Source organism: Elgaria multicarinata, chromosome 1 (assembly GCF_023053635.1).
Source record: "Elgaria multicarinata webbii isolate HBS135686 ecotype San Diego chromosome 1, rElgMul1.1.pri, whole genome shotgun sequence".
NCBI classification, from domain to species: Eukaryota; Metazoa; Chordata; class Lepidosauria; order Squamata; family Anguidae; genus Elgaria; species Elgaria multicarinata.
The window spans coordinates 4,282,332-4,304,175 of record NC_086171.1 but is presented as its reverse complement, the minus strand read 5'-3'; the positions used below and the strand labels follow the sequence as shown (position 1 = coordinate 4,304,175).

The 21,844-nt window shown below is 48.2% G+C and overlaps 1 protein-coding gene across 3 annotated transcripts in view; it reads left to right on the top strand.

Annotated features, from left to right (window-relative positions):
* Nucleotides 1–21,844, top strand: part of NBEAL2 (neurobeachin like 2) — a 234,755-nt gene that overhangs the window by 157,664 nt on the left and 55,247 nt on the right. For 2 of the 3 annotated variants that reach the window (XM_063122403.1, XM_063122411.1), the window contains 9 exons: nt 2,984–3,103; nt 4,386–4,713; nt 7,944–8,026; nt 8,222–8,314; nt 10,492–10,672; nt 12,825–12,958; nt 16,069–16,228; nt 16,700–16,802; nt 20,910–21,063. In XM_063122403.1, coding sequence (XP_062978473.1) covers nt 2,984–3,103; nt 4,386–4,713; nt 7,944–8,026; nt 8,222–8,314; nt 10,492–10,672; nt 12,825–12,958; nt 16,069–16,228; nt 16,700–16,802; nt 20,910–21,063 — 1,356 coding nt within the window. The remainder of the gene's footprint in view (nt 1–2,983; nt 3,104–4,385; nt 4,714–7,943; nt 8,027–8,221; nt 8,315–10,491; nt 10,673–12,824; nt 12,959–16,068; nt 16,229–16,699; nt 16,803–20,909; nt 21,064–21,844) is intronic. The other variant, XM_063122418.1, reaches the window with a different exon arrangement.

Here is a 21,844-nt window from a genome sequence, read left to right as displayed (position 1 = left end):
GAGGGCATCTCCCCTATGAGGGAAGGTCACAACAGCTGGGATTGTTTAGGAGGCTAAGGGGAGACATGATAGAGGTGTACAAAACTATGCATGGTGTGGAGAACGTGGAGAGGGAGACATTTTTTGTCCCTCTCTCAAAATACTAGAACCCAATGGGGTCATATCCCATGAAGCTGATCGGTGGGAGACCCAGGACAAATAAAAGGAAGGACTTCTTCACACAGCACAGAGTTAAATTATGGAACTCACTATCACAAGATGTCGTGATGGCCACCAATTTGGATGGCTACAAAAGGGGTTGGATAAATGCCAGGAGGAGAAAGCTATTAATGGCTACTAGTCCTGATGGCCATGTGCTGCGTCTAATAACAGAGGCAGTAAGCCCATGTACACTAGTTGTTGGGGAACATGGGTGGGAGGGTGCTGTTGCACCCATGTCCTGCTTGTGGGTTCCTGGTCCACAGCTCTAGTCACTGTGAGAATAGAGTGCTGGACTAGATGGACCCTTGGTCTGATCCAGCATAGGTCTTCTTATGTTCCAGTGAATTTTGGACGTAGTGGTCTAAATTTAACTACATGGGAACCATATGAGGCTGAGAGCAGCCCTAAAAGAGGACAGTCAAATAGCAGGGAATCATATATCAGTTGTAGATTTTAAATTCTGCTCAGGTCAACCCGACTCAGAAGGGCAAAAATTCGTCTTAAGCCGGCTGGTTTTCGTCATCCTTTGGAACAGGGATTGGGAGTTGGCAAAATGAGCCTCTCTGGGCATGAAAGGATTCTGTTCTGTCAATTTTATGTGAGCTAAATAGCTCTAGCTAGCTGCTCTAAGGATGATCGCATCCTTAGGATATCAGGTGCAGCATTCTTACCATTGCTTTAGCTAAGTAGCTTTCGAACTCAGGTTTCCCCAGGCTCTCGGGGCTTCCTCAGGGAGAAGAGGAGGTTCCCTTCAGGACAGCTTTTGCCTTGGTACCAATCTTCCCCTGCAGTGCACAACAACTGTAAGAGACAGTTGAGTGCATTCTAGATTCCACTTTCTGAGTCCAAGTGGAGTAATGGAGGAGCCCTTCTCCGCAGCCCATCAATGCAACACATACGCTATGATGGGACAAGGGAGAGGGCCTTCTCTGTGGTGGTGCCCCGACTGTGGAATGCCCTCCCCTCGGAGGCCCAATTGGCGCCAACATTGATTGCATTTCGACGCCAAGTAAAAACATGGCTTTTTAACAAAGCCTTTGATGGTTAAACTCACTGGCACATTGTTTTAACTGCATCTATTGCTTTTAAATTATATATTGTTTTAACTTGGATCATGGTTTAATTTGTTTTTAACTGTGTATATTTATTGTTTTATACTGTTACGTTTTTATCTGTACGCCGCCCTGAGATCTTAGTGATATAGGGCGGGATATAAATATTTTAAATAAATAAATAAATAAATAAATAAATAAATAAAGGTGAGTCCCAACAGATTTGGCCAGAAACCCAGCTGAACCCTAAGAATCTTCCCTAGACCATGGGTAGGCAGATTTGCAAGGGTAATTTGGCAAAGGTGTTGGGCTTCCATTTGGTCAGCTTCCTAAAGAGCTTTCTCCTCTTAGATTATGCTACTGAAAATGTTCTGGGGTGGGCGAAGAGTAAAAATGATAGTGGATTGCTGTGTGGAAGGAGTTGTGACCTTGGTTCTGGTACTGATTAGAAATTCCTGGGTTCAGCACATGCTCAGAGACACCCTATTCCTAAATTCTGCACCCACCCGTCCCACTATTTCGCCCCTGGGCTCCAGTTGGTGGGCCTCAGGGTTCTGGTAACAAACGAAATCGATTCCACAACCCTGGAATTGAAATGTTTCTTAATTTACTGGAGATTTTCTGGACGCTTCCCAAATCTGTGTTTCTCTGCATTGTTTTCTTCGCCAATTTGCCTCTCGTCTCCGAATAAGTGACTGTTTGGAAGCTGCTGTCTGGGACCATTTAAATAACAAAAGTTCTAAGAATCAATAAATGCTGCTTGAGTAAAATAAGGAGAACTGAAGGGAAAAGAACTTGAGGTAATGGTACAGCTGTACTTCTATACAACTTTTTAGAGCAGTGGCATCAAAAACAAAAATGGCTGTAAAGAAAGCCAACCTCTGATAGGAGAAGGAAAGGAAAGGAACCTCTCGTGCAAGCCCTTGAGTCATTGCTGACTCCTAGAGGGACGCCTGCTTTCGCTGACGTTTTCTTGGCAGGCCTTATAGCGGGGTGGTTTGCCGTTGCCTTCCCCGGCCTTTATTACTTTTCCCCCAGCTAAGTGGGTATTCATTTTACTGACCTCAGAAGGATGGAAGGCTGAGTCAACCCGAGCCGGCTGCCTGAGAACCAGCTTCCACTGGGATCGAACTCAGGCCGTGGGGAGAGTTTCGGCTGCAGTAACTGCCGCTTACCACTCTGCGCCACAACCTAAAAGTAGTAGTAATAATAATAATAATAATAATAATAATAATAATAATAATAATGTATTTATTTATTTATTACCTGCCTCTCCCTCTACATCGAGGCAGGGAACAACACTAAATGAAACATAATACATAAAATTAGTTAAAAGAGCATATAAAACCAATACAATATTAAAATTACAATCACAGCATCTTAACGGCTGTCTTAAACTCAGAGAGAGCCTTAAGCTGACAAATCTCCTCCGGCAGGCCATTCCACAGTCTGGGAGCAGCAGAAGAGAAGGTCCTCTGGGTAATAGTTGTCAGCCTTGTTTTTGTTGGCTGGAATAAATTTTTCCCAGAGGACCTGAGTGTGCGGGGTGGATTGTACGGGGGAAGGCGACCCCGCACGTAGCCTGGACCCAAACCATGGAGGGCTCTAAAGGTGATAACCAACACTTTATACTTCGCCCGGAAACTAATTGGCAGCCAGTGAAGGGTAAAATATGTCACCTGGTCATCCATAAATGTTTCCTTTTCCTATGCTGTTCTGCTTATTTCCAGCACTGCATCGATATCGTCCACATCACCGGCCGCCGGCCCTTCGGCCAGAACCTTGTGAACGTCTACGTGGATGGGCAGCTCCAGAAGGTGGCGCAGTTGCGTTTCCCCTCCCTGAGTGAGGTAACGGCCCATCCGTCGGCGCCCCTCTTCATGGGAGAGAGCCGGGTCACGGGGAAACACCGAGACTATCTGTGGGGTGGGAGCTGTAGCTGAGTAAGAACCTTGGAAGTAGGCAGAGGGTGCTGAAATTCCAAAGCATCCCTTCCCCCAAAGGGTGCCCTCCAGACGTTTCGGACTGCAACACCAATTAAGGGTGTCGCCCCTTTTGCATCAGCCCCCCAAAAAAGAGAGGACGAAGGAGGACCACAGATTTGCCTGCATTTTGCTTGTGCTAGTTAAGATGTACAGCTGGAAACGTAGAGATAACGACTACAATTTTAAAAGAAGTGCAAGGGCGGATCTACACAGCGTACTGAAGGCGCTTGCGTGCGCCTGCACTGCACCCCGAAAGCGATTGTGTAGATCCTGCCCTGGAAGAGGCGGAGGAAGCGGCGGCTGGGGAATCCGGCCGCGTCCTTACCGCCGCCACCCACCTCCCCGCCGGCCTCCCGCTGCCAGCGAAAGAGCCACCCGGGTCAGAGAGCTCGGTGGAAGAATGTGGGGCAGCAGCTTCTCTGTAAACCAGGACACATGGCCACCCGGACTCCCATTCGCCCCAGCCAGCATGGTTAGGGTTCAGGCATGATGGGAACAGGAGTCCAAAACATCTGGTGTGCTAAACAGCTTAAACGGTCAATATTTTTCTTATGAAAGTCAAACTGAAAGTGATGTGATGTTTCTTCCTTAGTAGTAGTTTAAGGCTTTCTCTCTCGGCTGGGGAAGTGAGCCTTGCTTGTTTTAATATGATTTAAAAAATGGGGAGAGGTGAAATCTCCAAAGTCCTCATTGTTGCAAAGCTGTTCCACTGGGCTCTGGTCTGCAACAGGGTGGAGGCTGGTTAGTGACAGTGGATAAAGTGGATCAAGGGTCTTAATGGATTTATGGAGTAAGACGAAAACCATATATCAGGTAGGAAAGTAGCTAAGGGGCGTTGGGCTGCAGTTACCATCATCTGGGTTATGATGGGAGTTGCAGTCCAGCACAGCTGGAGGGCACCATTGTGGGAAAGGCTGGTCCACAGGGTTACATAGGTCTTGGGCTCCGCTACCTGAACCACCATTTTGCACCCGGCTCCAGTTGGTGGACCTTGAGATTCTAGTCAGGAACAACCGTAGATCTCGCAAGCCCAGAGCTTGCCCTGCCCTGGTCTCGGAGTTGGGCTGTTGCACTTGCCATGAGGCGGGAAAATACGAAATGTGGGGAATGACCTTCCTGCTTCTCCATCTTTTATCTCCTCTCCCAGTCCTTCACGTCTTGTTGCATCGGCTCCGCTGGGCACCGGACAACCACCACGTCCACCACCTACCCGTCTCCGTCTCACTCGCCAGACCTGGGCTTCCCCTCACACCCCTCCCTGAGCCGCTCCCAGTCCTTCCCAGCTTCCCTGGCGCCCCACGCCTGGACGCCCATCCCCCCCCAGCCCCCCAGGGAAGGCGTGGTTTCCACCATGGCCGCAGGGAGCCAGGACACTGAATGGGGGATGCCCACCTCCCTCGAGGGGCACCTGGGAGCCGTCTCGATCTTCTACGAAGCCCTCCAGCCCGCTCAAGTGAAGGCGCTCTTCTCCTCAGGTGCGTGGAAAGGCTGGAGAGCAACAGGCCTCACCAGGCTTGCAAGTGGGCCTCTCAGCCAGCTGAATCAAGGGGTGCGCTTGCTCTTCCATCAGTGCCCCAGTGTCACGGGAACAAAGCAGCGCAGCAGCAAAAGAGGGACAGCAAGGATCAAGAAGCGGCCACATCAGTGTGGGACAACAGGGCCAAAATTGCAACCCAGCCCTGCTTGTGAATCGTAGACTCATAGAACAGCAGAGTTGGAAGGGGTCCACAAGGCCATCGAGTCCAACCCCGTGCTCAATGCAGGAATCCACCCTAAAGCATCCCTGACAGAGGGTTGTCCAGCTGCCTCTTGAATGTCTCTAGTGTGGGAGCCCACAACCTCCCTAGGTCACTGGTTCCATTGTCATACTGCTCTAACAGTCAGGAAGTTTTTCCTGATGTCCAGCTGGAATCTGGCTCCCTGTAACTTGAGCCCGTTATTCCGTGTCCTGAACTCTGGGAGGATCGAGAAGAGATCCTGGCCCTCCTCTGGGTGGCAACCTTTTAAGTATTTGAAGAGTGCTCTCATGTCTCCCCTCCATCTTCTCTTCTCCAGGCTAAACAGGCCCAGTTCTTTCAGTCTCTCTTCATAGGGCTTTGTTTCCAGACCCCTGATCATCCTGGTTGCCCTCCTCTGAACCCGCTTCAGCTTGTCTGCGTTCTTCTTGAATTGTGGAGCCCAGAACTGGTGGCAATACTCTAGATGAGGTATCCTCTATATGAGCTATCCCTGGTACCCTAACCAGGGCCGAATAGAGAGGAACCAGTACACCTCACGCCATTTGGCATCTTGGCTACAGGGGCAGTTGAACCATGCAACACGTGGCCCTGTGCTTGCTCTGAAGCTTTCAAGAAATGGTTGAGCCAAGCAGCAGGTGCTTTAGGTCAGCCTTCAACCAACCTGATGCACCACACTGGCTGGGGATGGTGGGAGTTGCAGTCCAATACATCTGGAGGGCGCACTAGGTTGGGGAAAGCTTCCTTAAGGTATTGGATGTCCTCTTTTGGAGCAGTCCTTGCAAGAGCGACGTGTGCTCTTCAACCAGGGTCATCGTCAGGGGTAGGCATGGATGGCATTCAAGAGGCAGCTGGACAACATCTGTCAGGGATGCTTTGGCCTTACAGGCCCCTTCCAACTCTTTGATTCTATGATGAACAGGGGTCTGGAAACAAAACCCTGTGAGGAGAGACTGAAAGAACTGGGCATGTTTAGCCTGGAGGAGAGAAGGCTGATGGGAGACATGATAGCACTCTTCAAATACTTAAAAGGTTGCCACACAGAGGAGGGCCAGGATCTCTTCTCAGTCCTCCCAGAGTGCAGGACATGGAATAACGGGCTCAAGTTACAGGAAGCCAGATTCCAGCTGGACATCAGGAAAAACTTCCTGACTGTTAGAGCAGTACGACAATGGAACCAGCTACCTAGGGAGGTGGTGGGCTCTCCCACACTAGAGGCCTTCAAGAGGCAGCTGGACAACCATCTGTCAGGGATGCTTTGAGGTGGATTCCTGCACTGAGCAGGGGGTTGGACTCGATGGCCTTGTAGGCCCCTTCCAACTGTACTATTCTATGATTCTGTGACCAGAGCCTCCCAGACTTGCTCCCCTTCCCCATGGCATCCTGCTTGTTCACCTGCCTCTCTCTCCGGCCCAAGCAGCAGTAGTGATGGGGAGGAGCCGCAGCAGATGCCACGGCCTGCTTGCCCCCTGGCTCTCCGTCTGTCGAGTAGCACGTGGTAGCGATGATGAGAAAGCAGGCCAGGAGCAGGAATGTCTGGTGGCCATGGCAGTGAGAAGAGGGGCTCACGGAGGGAGGGGGCGTGGAAGTGGTCTCGCCCAAGGGCCCTCCAAAACCTAGAGCTGGCGCTGGGCTCAGCGCTGGAAGCTGTAGTCCACGTACGTTGAAACGTGGTTCTGCGAACGGAACAGGATTTGCCTGACAGCGCAATGTGAGGTTGGATGTCATGGGGGGAATGATTTTACTTCAAATCCTTTTATTTCCCACACACACACACCTTCCCCACCCCAATCTTTAAGAGCCACTGCGTGTTTGGAGGATGTGGATAACATTATTATTATTAATAATAATAATAATAATAATAATTTATATACCGTATTTCTTCGATTCTAAGACGCCATCGATTGTAAGACACACATTAATTTCAGTACCACCAACAGAAAAAAAAGCTTTAATTCTAAGAAATAATAAACGCACCCGTGATTCTAAGATGCACCCCGTTTGTAGAGATGTTTATATGGGGGGGGGGGGAGTGCGTCTTAGAATCGAAGAAATACGGTAGCACCAACAATGTACCTGGTGCTGTACTGTATGTACAAATAAAGGAAAGGAAAGGAACCTCTCGTGCAAGCACTGAGTCATTGCTGACTCTTGGAGGGATGCCAGCTTTCGCTGACGTTTTCTTGGCAGGCCTTATCGCGGGGTGGTTTGCCATTGCCTTCCCCAGCCGTGATTGCCTTTCCTCCAGCTAGCTGGGTACTCATTTTACCGACCTCGGGAGGATGGAAGGCTGAGTCGACCTGAGCCCGGCTGCCTGAGAACCAGCTTCCGCTGGGATCGAACTCAGGCCGCGGGGAGAGTTTCAGCTGCAGTAACGGCCGCTTACCACTCTGCGCCACACGAGGCTCGTACAAATAAAACAGCATCAATATCCTGCCCAGAGGTTTACAATCTAAAACCACATTAAAACATATGAGGAGGAGAGGTGACACAAAGACAGAATAAGGGAATAATTGAAGCATGGTGAACATGGCTTTGTGTCCCCCGTGGCCTGGATTCTGCGTCCGGCTTGCAGCTCTTTCCATCTGGCATGAGAACTGGCCGGCTGTGCTCTTGAAAACCCCGTGCATGAGGGGCCCTGACCCCTGGCTGAGTTCAGAATTCTTTCAGCAAGTCTCTGGCAATGCCGGCCCGTCCAGCACCGGAAGCAAAATCTTGCACCTGGCAGTTGGTGCGTGTGACTGGCTCACCGCAGGTGCTTCTGCAGCTGCCACGCCACCCTTTAGTGGTGTCAGCCATGCTCCAGCATAGCACAAATGCCCCCTTTGTGTACCTTTTTCTCAGCTGAGTCTTGAGCATTGGACTCGATGGCCTTGTAGGCCCCTTCCAACTCTGCTATTCTATGACTCTATGATTCTATGATTCTTACGAACGCTCTTGAGAGCTGCCCTGTTCCTTCACTCCTGCAGGACCAAATGTCACATCACCGTTGAATCCTGAAGGGGATTTCCTGGAGCTCAGTAGTAAACTGCTTCTGTATTACACACCCCAGGTAAGACTCGGGGGAAAGTTTGCTCTCCCCACCCCCCACCTCGCCTCCCCAATTTATCTCTTGCCTGCCCTTCTCCAGGAGGTGACAGTGACTATTGTGAAAGTTGCAAGACCTCCACTTCAGGGCTGGTATTAAATGTCCCTTCCTCCTCACTTCCTCTCTCTCTCTCTCTCTCTCTCTCTTGTGGCTTTCTAGGCCTGCAAAAACAACATCTGTTTGGACCTTTCCTTGAACCACTTCTTTGATGGGAGGCTGACTGGGCACAAAGTGGTCAACTGGGACGTCAAGGTAAAGGTGTTGCGTCTCGGCACCTGTTGGTCCAGGGCAGCCTTTCCCCAGATGGGTCTTTGTGTATTGGACGGCATTTCCCGTCATGGCCAGTGGTCGGGGATGCTGAGCGTTGTACTTCTACAACATCTGGAGACCCAAGGCTGGGAAAGGGTAGTTGAGGGTCCTTGGTCCATGTGGCTCTAGGTTTACTGATGTGGAATTGGAGCAGGCCTTGCAGTGCACCGTTTCAGAAAAGCTTAATTTGCAGCCAGGACTGGAACGTGGACCTAGGAAACGTCACTCTTCGAAACCGCAGAGTTTAGTATTATGACCCACACGACTATTATTATTATTATTATTATTATTATTATTATTATTATTTATTTATTTATATAGCGCCATCAATGTACATGGTGCTGTACAGAGTAAAACAATAAAATAGCAAGACCCTGCCGCATAGGCTTACATTCTAATAAAATCATAATAAAACAATAGGAAGGGGAAGAGAATGCACCAAACAGGCACAGGGTAGAGTAAAACTAACAGTATAAAAGTCAGATCAAAATCAAGTTTTAAAAGCTTTAGGAAAAAGAAAAGTTTTTAGCTGAGCTTTAAAAGCTGCGATTGAACTTGTAGTTCTCAAATGTTCTGGAAGAGCGTTCCAGGCGTAAGGGGCAGCCAAAGAAAATGGACGAAGCCGAGCAAGGGAAGGAGAGACCCTTGGGCAGGCGAGAAGCATGGCATCAGAGGAGCGAAGAGCACGAGCGGGGCAATAGTGTGAGATGAGAGAAGAAAGATAGGAAGGAGCTGATGGTTGTGTGCTACCTCCAGTATTCGAGGCAGTAAGCCTGTGTGCACCAGTTGCTGGGGAACATGGGTGGGAGGGTGCTGTTGCACCATGTCCTGCCTTCTTGGTCCCTGGCCGACGGCTGCCTGGCCGCTGTGCAAACAGAGTGCTGGACTGGAGCCTTGGTCTGATCCAGCCTCAGGGCTCTTCTGATGTCAAGACAGTTGTGAAGATGTTGCAGCGCAAAAACATTCTTCCTGCTTGCTTTCTGACAGGAAGGACCTATAGTTACTAGTGGGCAACTTGAAGTCAAAAGTAGCCAGAGGCGGTGGTCAAAAATGTGGTGGCTGTGTGCCTATGGGAGTAACACATATCGATCTGGAGAGACCGGGCTGGGGGAAGCCGTGCTAGATCTGCGGCTGTGTTGAAGATTCGGAAGTTTAAATATTCCAAATGAAACTTGCAATTTTGATGGACTAATGTGCTTCCCCTCCCAGCCCTGCCCCAAAATCACCACTTAAATTGTGCAATATCAACTTCTTTATAGAGAGAGACATGGGTTAACCATGATGGTTAAGCGTTTTGAGCTGGACATTATGGCTTAGCACAGCCTTCCTCAACCTGGGGCGCTCCAGATGTGTTGGACTGCAACTCTCAGAATGCCCCGGCTGGGGCATTCTGGGAGTTGTAGTCCAACACATCTGGAGCGCCCCAGGTTGAGGAAGGCTGGCTTAGCATGTCATGAGAACCGTGACTTAGTGCGTTGTGTGAACCGTTCCTAATCATGCACCATGTCCTGCTTTGTTCATCCCTGGCCGACGGCTGGTTGGCCCCTGTGTGAACGGAGTGCTGGACTAGATGGACCCTTGGTCTGATCCAGCATCAGGGCTCTTCTTATGTTCTTATGATGGGGCTAATGTTGGTCAATAAAAAAAATCTAATAACAAATATTAAAAATCCAGCAACGATCAGATAACACTGTAAAGATCAGCAACTGCACAACACATCTAATATTAGCAGCAAGCCATGAGTAGGGACGGGTGAACAAGCGATGTCTGTGTTTGCTCAGATTCTCCAAACATCAGTCTGATGTTCTTCTCATCTTCTTTCTCCCCCCTCCCTTGGAAAACACCTGTTCATCTTTAGAAAAGGGTCTCCCTGAACCGTGGAGGTACCAGACCATGTTAGAAAGGGCGAAAGGCTACAGCAGGGTTGGGCAACGCATGGCCCTCCAGATGTTTTGGCCTACGATACCCATCAGCCTTAGCTGGCAAAGCCAATAGTGTTGGGTCATGGGAACTATAGACCCAAACATTTGGAGGGCCACCCGTTGAGCATCCCTGGGCGACAGCCTTCTGTGGCCCGCATCAGGGATCTGACTGCATGACGCTTTTTTTGGCTCTTGTAGGACGTGGTGAACTGTGTCGGTGGGATGGGCGTGCTTCTCCCCCTGCTGGATCAGGTGGCCTCTCAGAAGAAGGAGTCCGAAGATAACCAGGAAACCCATGACTTGGTTGGTCCGGAGCTGACCTCTTCCCAGAATGCCCAGGGCATGCTCATCCCGCTGGGAAAATCCTCAGGTTATCGAGGCATGCATGTTACTACGCTTAATAATCGGGGGAGGGTGTTAGAGGGGAGATACAATTCAGTGTTAAAAAACCAACCCATCTTGACCTTGGACAAGGACAAGTCTGTAGTTGGACTTGACTATTATTAAAAGGGGCGTTGGTACTAGTGGACAGAGCCCTAAACAACTTGGGACCAGGATACCTGAGAGAGCGCCTTCTCCTTTACCATCCTGCCCGATCACTCCGGTCGTCGGGGGTCATGCTCCTGGTGGTTCCACGTGGACCCTCTGTCAGGGATGCTTTAGGGTGGATTCCTGCATTGAGCAGGGGGTTGGACTCGATGGCCTTGTAGGCCCCTTCCAACTCTGCTATTCTATGATTCTATGACCTGTGACCTGATTGGAATCCAATGAAAAAGAAGAGATAGTCTCTAGTGTTGGAAAACAGAAAAGGGGTTTTATTTTCTGCTACATATATCTTCAATCTTTAAAAATTGATAAGTTGATAACAGTTGAGCGGGTGTGTTAAACATAAGAACGTCTACAGCAGAGAAAGAAGGAAAAACCTGTTGCATTTAGCTGTTTTAGCTTACTGTATTTTAGCTCTATGAAGAGAGACTGAAAGAACTGGGCATGTTTAGCCTGGAGAAGAGAAGATGGAGGGGAGACATGAGAGCACTCTTCAAATACTTAAAGAGTGTGTGTTAAAGATAACACAGAGGAGGGCCAGGATCTCTTCTCGATCCTCCCAGAGTGCAGGACACGGAATAATGGGCTCAAGTTAAAGGAAGCTGGATTCCAGCTGGACATCAGGAAAAACTTCCTGACTGTTAGAGCAGTACGACAATGGAACCACTTACGTAGGGAGGTTGTGGGCTCTCCCACACTAGAGGCCTTCAAGAGGCAGCTGGACAACCATCTGTCAGGGATGCTTTAGGGTAGATTCCTGCATTGAGTTGGACTCGATGGCCTTGTAGGCCCCTTCCAACTCTGCTATTCTATGGTTCTACGATTCCAACTCTGCTATTCTATGATTCTATGACTTGTGGTTCACAGCTGTTATTTTGTTTCAGAAGCTCCTGAAGAAGGATCGGGAGATCCGAAACGTCGAGCTTTTTATACATTAAGTCCTTTTACAACAATACAATTTTTAAAGGTTGAAGATATATGTAGCAGAAAATAAAACCCTTTTTCTGTTTTCCAACACTCGAGACTATCTCTTCTTTTTCATTGGATTCGCATAGTGTTTTTTTCCCCGCCTTCATTTTGACGGATTGGAATCCACCAGGAGAAGAGCCTTTAGCGTGGTGGCCCCTTCTCTGTGGAACTCCCTGCCCCGAAAGTCAGGCAGGCGCCAACACTAGGCTGCTTCCGGCGCCTCCTGAAAAAAACTCTGTTTCGAGAAGCCTTCCTTAACTCAACTGACTGGCCACTGTTTTTACTAGTCCTTTGTTTTAAAATTGAACAATTTCAATTGGCTTTTTAGATCTCCTTTTTATTGTTTACACCTACGTGCACCACTTCGGAATCGGTTTTAGCTATATATAAATATTGCAAATAAATGACTAAATAAATTCTCTAATGGAGACATTGCTTTCTCCTCTTTGGGACTCAGTTGCTCTCTAACTTATTTATTTATTTATTTATTTATTTATTTATTTATTTATTTATTACATTTATATACCGCCCGACAGCCGAAGCTCTCTGGGCAGTTTACAACAATTAAAAATGGCATTAAAAGTATACAAAATTTAAAAACCATCAAAAACATAAAAAAACAACGGTATAAAAACCACAGTATCCATTTAAAAACAACAATTCTGGGCTCCATTAAAAACAAACTTAACGTTGTTAAATGCTGTTAAAATGCCTGGGAGAAGAGAAAAGTCTTGACCTGGCGCCGAAAAGATAACAATGTTGGCACCAGGCGAGCCTCATCGGGGAGATCATTCCAGAATTGCGGGGCCACCACTGAGAAGGCCCTCTCCCTTGTTGCCATCCTCCGAGCTTCCCTCGGAGTCGGCACTCGGAGGAGGACCTTAGATGTTGAGCGCAGTGTATGGGTAGGTTCATGTCGTGAGAGGCGTTCCATCAGGTATTGCGGTCCTTGTGCTTCTAACATGGGGAAATCTGCTTCTTTAGAACTGTTGTTTCTCTCTCTCCCCCCCCCCCAGAGGGCCGGCTGGAGAGGAACGGGGTGGCTGCCTTCCTGCTGTTGGTCAAAAACTTTATCCACGGTCACCCTGTCAATCAGGAGAGCCTGGTCCAGTGCCAGGGGCCTTCCATCATTGGAGCCCTGCTCCAGAAGGTAAGCGCTCCAATGCCCTTCATGCCAGACTTGGCCAAGTCAGGGAAGGGGTGGGGGGTCACATGTCTAGCTCTGCCGTCCCCAACCTGCCGCCCTCCATATCACAGGAGTTGCAGTCCAACACATCTGGAGGGCTCTAGGTTAGGGAAGACTGGTCGAGCTTTTCCGGGTACATCGATGCACCATCTGTCATCCAAGCATACATGCAGTGGCCGTAAGAGCATCTTTGCAGTGAAAGCGCCATTCACTGGCCACTTGGGATATTACCATATTTCTTTGATTCTGAGACGCACTTTCCCCCCATATAAACGTCTCTAAAAACGGGGTTCGTCTAGGAACCGCGGGTGCGATTGTTATTCTTAGAATCAAGGCTTTTTTTTCTGTTGGCGGTACTGAAATTAGTGTGCATTTTGCAATCGATGCGTCTTACAATTGAAAAAATGCGGTACTTACATATAAAATCTAAGTCACCTAGCTAAAATAATGTGCTCGAGGCGATGCAGTTGACACACGCTCCTTCTGCAGGGGTAAATCCACCCTCTTCCTCCCTGCGTCCGTTCCTCCTGACCTGTGCCAATTGTCGGGTTTCCCAAGACCTCCCACCTTCCTGGGAGACAATAACAAGGCCTGCTAAGTAATCCACAAAGCTTTATTCAAGCAATAAACATCTCTTCCCACCTGAAGGGGAGTCTAATCTCTAGGAATTTTCCTCTAGGCAAAACTGTGCAAACTAAGCAAGACAATTGTCCTTTCAAAAAGAATGGAAAGCCCTTTCCCAAAACACATTAACTTCAGAGAGACTGGGTGTGAGGCAGCTTCTGGCGAGATGCCAGCTGGGTTGACTTTCTCTCACCTTCCTTTAGCTCTGCCCGTTTTAGTCTGTGGCGTACTCTAGGATCGGCTAACCTCTCTGAGCTCTCCCCTTCGGAAGAATACTGGCTTCCCACTGACTGTGTGTTCTTTACCCTTGAGGAGAGAAGCTCTGGAGAAGGTTCATTCCCAGCTGGTGAAGAGCCCGTGAGAGCTTCCTCCCCCACTGGTACAGGCTGGCCTGTTTCTGGCGCCGTCTCCTCTACTTCAGAGTCTGATTCTGATTGATCATGTGAAACACCTTCCCCAACCCAAGGAGAGCAGAGCTAGACATGACACCAATTTTCTGTCTGCTTGAATACCTCTTCATGCCACCGTTTTTGTGGAAAGCACAGGGGAACCACCTTTGCAGGTTGCTTCTCCTGACGGGGGCCTGAGAATAATAAACCATTTTGCCCATTAAAGGGCTCTGGAACTGTTTCCCAACCCTCATCCCTTACGTTTCCACAGCCCAGCCTGTGAGGTAGATCACCATTTCTCGTTTTTCGAGCAGGGAACCCAGGCTGAACAAGAGCACATCAAATGAGGCCTCCGTGGAGGCGGGGCCTTCCGGGAACTGGTCCAACCTTCTAGCTGCTGCAACACACTGTCAGGGGGCTGGTCTTCTGCAACCCCAAAACTGGAGAAGCTGCATCTGTAGAACGTCTTGCTGCTCCACAAGTAGTCAACCTCTTGGATTGTTGGGTAGAAAGGAGGACAGGGTCACCTGGATCTTTAACAGTTGCATAGAAAAGAGAATTTCAGCAAGTGTCATTTGTATGCATGCAGCACTTGGTGAAATTCCCTCTTCATCACAACAGTGAAAGCTGCAGGAGCCCTGCCTGGCATGATCAGATGCAAAAGAGGGCAGGGCTCCTGCGGCTTTCACTGTTGTGATGAAGAGGGAATTTCTACAAATGACACCTGCTCAAATGCACTTTTCTATTCAGCTGTTAAAGATCCAGGAGCCCTGTCTTCCTTTCCATAGGGTCACCCTAGCATACATCTTGCATCTATTTGCATAATTTACTCCCAGTGCAGAACAGCCGCACTCTGGGCAGGCTCTCCTGGCTTGATGGAGCCAAAGAACCTCCGCGCTCGTTTCCCTGCTTCACTGCAAAAGCATTTTCCGCCTCTGCTCCCACAGCCCCACCCTCCAATGCGAGCAAAAAGCTTGCAAGGAGAGGAAGTTTGAATTTACCAACATTCAGGAGAGTTTCAGACCACCTGAGCTTCTCAAATCGCTAGGGGGACACACCGTCTTTTGTATCTGGTCACTCAGGGCAGGACTCCTGCTGCTTTAGCTATTGTGATGAAGAGGGAATTTCACCAGGTTCTCCATATATGCAAATGACACCTGTTGAGGATCTTGGAATTGTTGTAGATCGCAAGCTGAATATGAGCCAACAGTGTGATATGGCTGCAAGAAAGGCAAATGCTATTTGGGGCTGCATTAATAGAAGTAGAGCTTCCAAATCACGTGAGGTACTGGTTCCTCTCTGTTCGGCCCTGGTTAGGCCTCCTCTAGAGTATTGCGTCCACAATTCAAGAAGGACGCAGACAAGCTGGAGCGTGTTCAGAGGAGGGCAACCAGGATGACAAAGCCCTGTGAAGAGAGACTGAAAGAACTGGGCATGTTTAGCCTGGAGAAGAGAAGATTGAGGGGAGACATGATAGCACTCTTCAAGGACTTGAAAGGTTGTCACACAGAGGAGGGCCAGGATCTCTTCTCGATCCTCCCAGAGTGCAGGACACGGAATAACGGGCTGAAGGAAGCCAGATTCCGGCTGGACATCAGGAAAAACTTCCTGACTGTTAGAGCAGTACGACAATGGAACCAGTTACCTAGGGAGGTTGTGGTCTCTCCCACACTAGAGGCCTTCAAGAGGCAGCTGGACAAGCATCTGTCAGGGATGCTTTAGGGTGGATTCCTGCATTGAGCAGGGGGTTGGACTGGATGGCCTTGTAGGCCCCTTCCAACTCTGCTATTCTATGATTCTATGAAATTCCCTTTTCAATGCAACTGTTAAAGATACAGGAGCCCTGTCCTCCTCTTCATAGGGTCACCCTATTGTTGTGGGGTGGGAGTGGAGCCTGCACTGTAAAGGGAAGGCGCCCTGGAGGTTGTCAAGGAGAAAGCACAGCAGCCGCAATCTCACCATGGAGGACGAAGTGAGGATGCGAGCAGGAACCGGCTGCACCTCTGCTTCACTTGGGTAACGTTTCCCCTCATGCCGAGACCCGCCCTCTGTGCCTCGCAGGTCTCCAGCCAGGCAATGGACATGAACGTCTTGATGGCATCTCAGTACCTCATGGAGCAGGTGGCCTCGGAAGGACACAACCTTTTGCTGAACCTGCTGTACCAGTACCTGCTGTTCGACTTCCGCATCTGGAGCAACAGCGACTTTGCCGTCCGATTGGGTGAGCGGAGAACGAGTCCGGGTTTAGTCGTTCTTAACGCCCAACGGAGGGGCACACGGTTGAGTTCAGCCTTCCCAATCCCGGTGCCCTCCAGACAGCCGGGGTGATGGGATCTGTAGTCCAACACATCTGTAGGACACCAAGTAGGATAAAGTGGTTGTCGTCAAAGTCATTTGCTCTACATTAGCCCAGGTGTTTCTTCTGGCTTGGGGTGTTCTCTCTCCAACAGTACTAAGCTCGCTGAACTTGAAACAGGTTGCCCGTGTGGTTAAGTGCTGCCACGTGGCACGATTTTAACGTGGCCTCCATCTGGCATCAATAGTGTAGAGGCTGGCCCAGACCCAGGAAATCCTTCGAATTTAGTGCCACAAGAGGCACTAGAAATCCAGCCAGTTTTGACGTGGGATTAGGCAGCGTGTTGGTCAAAGTTTCTGGGCTTTCCTTCCTCATCTTGTCCTTTGTGCTTTACAGGCCACATCCAGTACCTGTCAAACATAATTAAGGATCACAAGCAAAGGATCCGCAGGAAATACGGGGTTCAGTACATCCTAGATTCCATCAGGACGTATTATGGGTGAGTTGAGAGTCTCTTCTTGGCCTTGAACCGCATGAATGCTGTCAGAAATGCCAGTCATTTTCCGTTCTGTTTCGTCTCCATAATGTAGAGAGACTGAAAGAACTGGGTATGTTTAGCCTGGAGAAGAGAAGACTGAGGGGAGACATGATAGCACTCTTCAAATACTTGAAAGGTTATCACACAGAGGAGAGCCAGGATCTCTTCTCGATCCTCCCAGAGTGCAGGACAAGGAATAACGGGCTCAAGTTAAAGGAAGCCAGATTCCAGCTGGACATCCGGAAAAACTTCCTGACTGTTAGAGCGGTACAACAGTGGAACCAATGACCTATGGAGGTTGTGGGCTCTCCCACACTAGAGGCCTTCAAGAGGCAGCTGGACCACCATCTGTCAGTGATGATTTAAGGTGGATCCCTGCATTGAGCAGGGGGTTGGACTCGATGGCCTTGTAGGCCCCTTCCGACTCTACTATTCTATGATTCTATGTCTCCACTGTGGTCCGAAGCGCCCCCTAGTAACACAACCAACTGGGTGGGAGCTGACCTTGAATGAAGCTCACTGGTGTTGCCTCCTGACATCTGGTGAACCGGTTGTGTATTTGCTGCCGTGTTCCGGATTCCCGCAGCCCTGAAATGTATGGTTCTGGAACAGGGGTGCAGAAACTCAGGCCCAGGGGCCAAATTCGGCCTTCCAGGTCTCCCCATACGGCTGCACCTCCTTCCCATTTCACCAGAGCACTTCGAGCGCCCCCCTGCCGCCCCTTTGCCTCTTAGCGCCCCCCTATGCAATCCCACCGCCCCCAAGGGGGCAGGACCGCCCACTTTGGGAACCACTGCCCTAAAGTGTAGCTACTGATATTTTGGCTCCGCCCCTTTTGCCTATGGCAAAAGCCCACCACTGGACTGCAGCCCCCGAGACCTTCTCCAAAATGGCCTTCAGCCGAAAGAGGTGCGATACCCCTGCTTCAGAGAAGGAGGGCTGGATTTGGGAAAGTGAAGAAGCGTCTGACTGACCGTTTCACTGAATGGCGGAGCCCTGTGGGTTCTCCTCCCCACCCGAGTTGGATTGCAGCATCTCAGAAACCTTTATGGGATGTGGTAAAATGCCAGGCCCATGTCAGAAAAACGAGGCATGTTGGGCAAAGCGGTGGAAACGGCCACATGGCCTTTACGCATGTTACATAGGGTGACCCTATGGAAAGGAGGACAGGGCTCCTGTATCTTTAACAGTTGTATTGAAAAGGGAATTTCAGCAGGTGTCACTTGGATGCATGCAGCACCTGGTGAAATCCCCTCTTCATCACAACAGTTAAAGCTGCTGGTGCCCTGCCCTCTTTTAAATCTGGTCACTCTAGTATAGCTCCTGCAGCTTTAACTGTGATGCTGAAGAGGGGATTTCTCTCTTCAGAAATTCAGAGAGAACTTCTCTCTCTCCGAGTGCCTACTCCGAGGGAAGCTCGGAGGATGGCAACAAGGGAGAGGGCCTTTTCAGTGGTGGCCCCCTGACTGTGGAATGATCTCCCCGATGAGGCTCGCCTGGCACCAACATTGTTATCTTTTCGGCGCCAGGTCAAGACTTTTCTCTTCTCCCAGGCATTTTAACAGCATTTAACAACATTAAGTTTGTTTTTAATGGACCCCAGAATTGTTGTTTTTAAATGGATACTTTTGTTTTTATACTGTTTTTTATGTTTTGATGGTTTTTAAATTTTGTATACTTTTAATGTTTACCATTTTTAATTGTTGTAAACTGCCCAGAGAGCTTCTGCTGTGGGGCGGCATATAAATGTAATAAAATAAAATAAATAAATAAATAAATAAGTTAGAGAGCAACTGAGTCCCAAAGAAGAGAAAGCAATGTCTCCAGTAGAGAATTTATTTATTCATTCATTTGCAATATTTATATATAGCTAAAACTGATTCCGAAGTGGTGCACGTAGGTGTAAACAATAAAAAGGAGATCTAAAAAGCCAATTGAAATTGTTCCATTTTAAAACAAAGGACTAGTGAAAACAGTGGCCAGTCAGTTGAGTTAAGGAAGGCTTCTCGAAACAGAGTTCTTTTCAGGAGGCGCCTGAAGCAGCCTTGATGGTTTTTAAATTTTGTATACTTTTAATGTTTACCATTTTTAATTGTTGTAAACCGCCCAGAGAGCTTCAGCAGTGGGGCGGTATATAAATGTAATAAAATAAATAATAAATAAATAAATAAATAATTTCACCAGGTTCTCCATATATACAAATGACGCCTGCTGAAATTCCCTTTTCTATGCAACTGTTAAAGATACAGGAGCCCTGTCCTCCTTTCCATAGGGTCACCCTGCACATGTTTGGGCGGCCATGTTTGCTTGATACACCCGCACACCATCTCAGCCTGCATTTCCATGCTCGTGTGAATCAGAATGGCTTCAGCCGCATTGGTGGCCTTTGTTGAACCGTGCCTGACATAAAACATCTTCTATCGGATCAGAATCCTCAGGTTACTCTAAAAGTGGCCAGTTTTTGTGCGGCTGCCATAAGCCGACGGAAATTGATGTTGAAGAATTTTATTGCACCTTAGACTTCGGCTGAGACTGTCGCGTTTTATGTATTTTATGTATGTATTTTATTGTATACTAGCTGTACCCTGCCACGCGTTGCTGTGGCTCAGTCTGGTTAAATTGAAAAGAAAGAAAAGACAAAGCGGATGTTTCTAATATGTTTAATTTCACAATGCTTGTGGATATACAATATTTTTAGTTGTTCCATTGTCTGTGTAGATATAGAGATTGTCTGGTTTGCCGACTCTAGAACACGCAACATATAATTGTCCATGTGAGAAGCAATCTGTGTCTAGATCTAAACCGCACAATTCTAAAGATTGGCCCTGAGCTTTGTTGACGGTGATTGCAAACGCCAATCGAATTGGGAATTGCAATCTCTTAAATTGAAATGGCATATCTGTTGGAATCATAGGAATGCGAGGAATGAGGACATCTTCACCTTTGAAAGGTCCTGTCAAGATTGTTGCTTCTATGACCTATAAGAGCAAATAGGAGAGAACATGCAAATAGGAGAGGAGGCAGAGGCAGTGGATTGGCCTACTGTTTGGTTTTTTAAAAAGGATGTTTTTACGGTGAGGGGGTTAGTGGAAACTCCTGGCAGTTACCTTTCTTCAGAACGTGTAACTGTCACAGGTGTGACATCTATATTCACTCAGCCAATTGTGAGAGAACATGTAAATAGGAGAGGAGGCAGAGGCAGTGGATTGGCCTATTGGTTGGCGATATCACAATGACCTATAAGAGCAAATAGGAGAGAACATGCAAATAGGAGAGAAGGCAGAGGCAGTGGATTGGCCTACTGGTTGGCGATGTCACAATGACCTATAAGAGCAAATAGGAGAGAACATGCAAATAGGAGAGGAGGCAGAGGCAGTGGATTGGCCTACTGGTTAGTGATGTCGCAATTATTATTATTATTATTATTTATTTATTTATATAGCACCATCAATGTACATGGTGCTGTACAGAGTAAAACAGTAAATAGCAAGACCCTAACGCATAGGCTTACATTCTAATAGGCTTACATTCTAATAGGCTTACATTCTAATGATCAGCAGGACTGGTTTTGAGGAGGCCTATTTCTTCGATTTTAAGACAAACCTTTGACCCCATATAGAACATAGTTACATAACAACGCTCGCGTATTCGAATGCAACGTTGTGTCAAAATTTAAAAGCAATCGGTGAAGAACTTTCGGGAGATATAACGTCTGTTTCGAACGAACATTTACATTTTATTTATTTATTTATTTATTTATTACATTTTTATACTGCCCAATAGCCGAAGCTCTCTGGGCGGTTCACAAAAATTAAAACCACAGTAAAACACCCAACAGGTTAAAACACAATTACGAAATACAGTATAAAAATTTTATTTATATAGATTGGGTTTTTTAATATTATTGTGATGATGTTTTCTGCTGTGCTGGTCTATGACCGAAATAAGCAAACATTCAACCTTCGACTCAGGTGGACCTTTGGCTTGATCCAGCAAGGTGGAACTTTGGCCTGAACCTCTCTCTGACCCTTTTCTCTCGCCACACCCCCACACCCCGCCCTGCCATAGGACTTACAAGGAGAAGCCTGTGGCAACTGACGACATCAAGACGGTGCAGACCTCCCTCTTCAGCCTGATAAAGGACTTCTTCTGCAGGAATTTCTCCACCGATGAGATGCAGAGCACCCTGAACTACCTGGCGGCTGTGAACGATGAGCACCAGGTATGGTCTGGGAAAGTGCGAGCGGCAGCCTGGTGGGGCAAGGAAGTCTCCCGGGCCGGAAGAGAGGATTTGAGAGCCCTGGTGCTAGAAGGGACAGCACCTAGTTTCCAGAATCCACGTCCAGCTGTGACTTCAGTCAGCACAAGGGGCTGGAACCTTCGGAATCTGGGTTAGCACATCCAGACATTGTTTTTCTTTGTCTTGGAGATGGGGTGCTTCTCTGGGTCTGCTGCGTGTAGCCCGGCCTCTCTTCCGCTTGTCTGTGGCTTGTGCCAGGCTCCCTCAGGGTTCTCTGACTCTAAACCATTTATTATTGATTTATTAAAACATCTGTATCCCGCCCTGTAACACAAAGATCTCAGGGCGGCATACAGGTAAAATTATACAAACAATATAAAACAATAAATATGCACAGCCAAAAAGAAATTAATTCATAAGTTAAAACCAGTATTGAATTTTAAAACAGTAAAACCAATTAAAACTATGTACGGCCTTGGTGGATTTAGCCGTCAAAGGCTTTGTTAAAAAAAACTCTGCCTATGAAAACCTAAAACACATCCCTGGAAGGTGTCTGCTGTTCATTGTGCTGTGAGTTCCTATGATGCTCAGCAGCTCTGGGACGCCCCTGTTAGTCTCTGCTCCTCCGTGTCCCAGCTCCCCTCCCACCTCCAGCCTGGGATGGGGATTGAGAAAGCACACAAGGGACTTTTATAAAAAACCCACACACACCACAGCAGTAGTGCTGTCAGGTTGGGGAGGGGGGATAGAGTGACATGTGCAG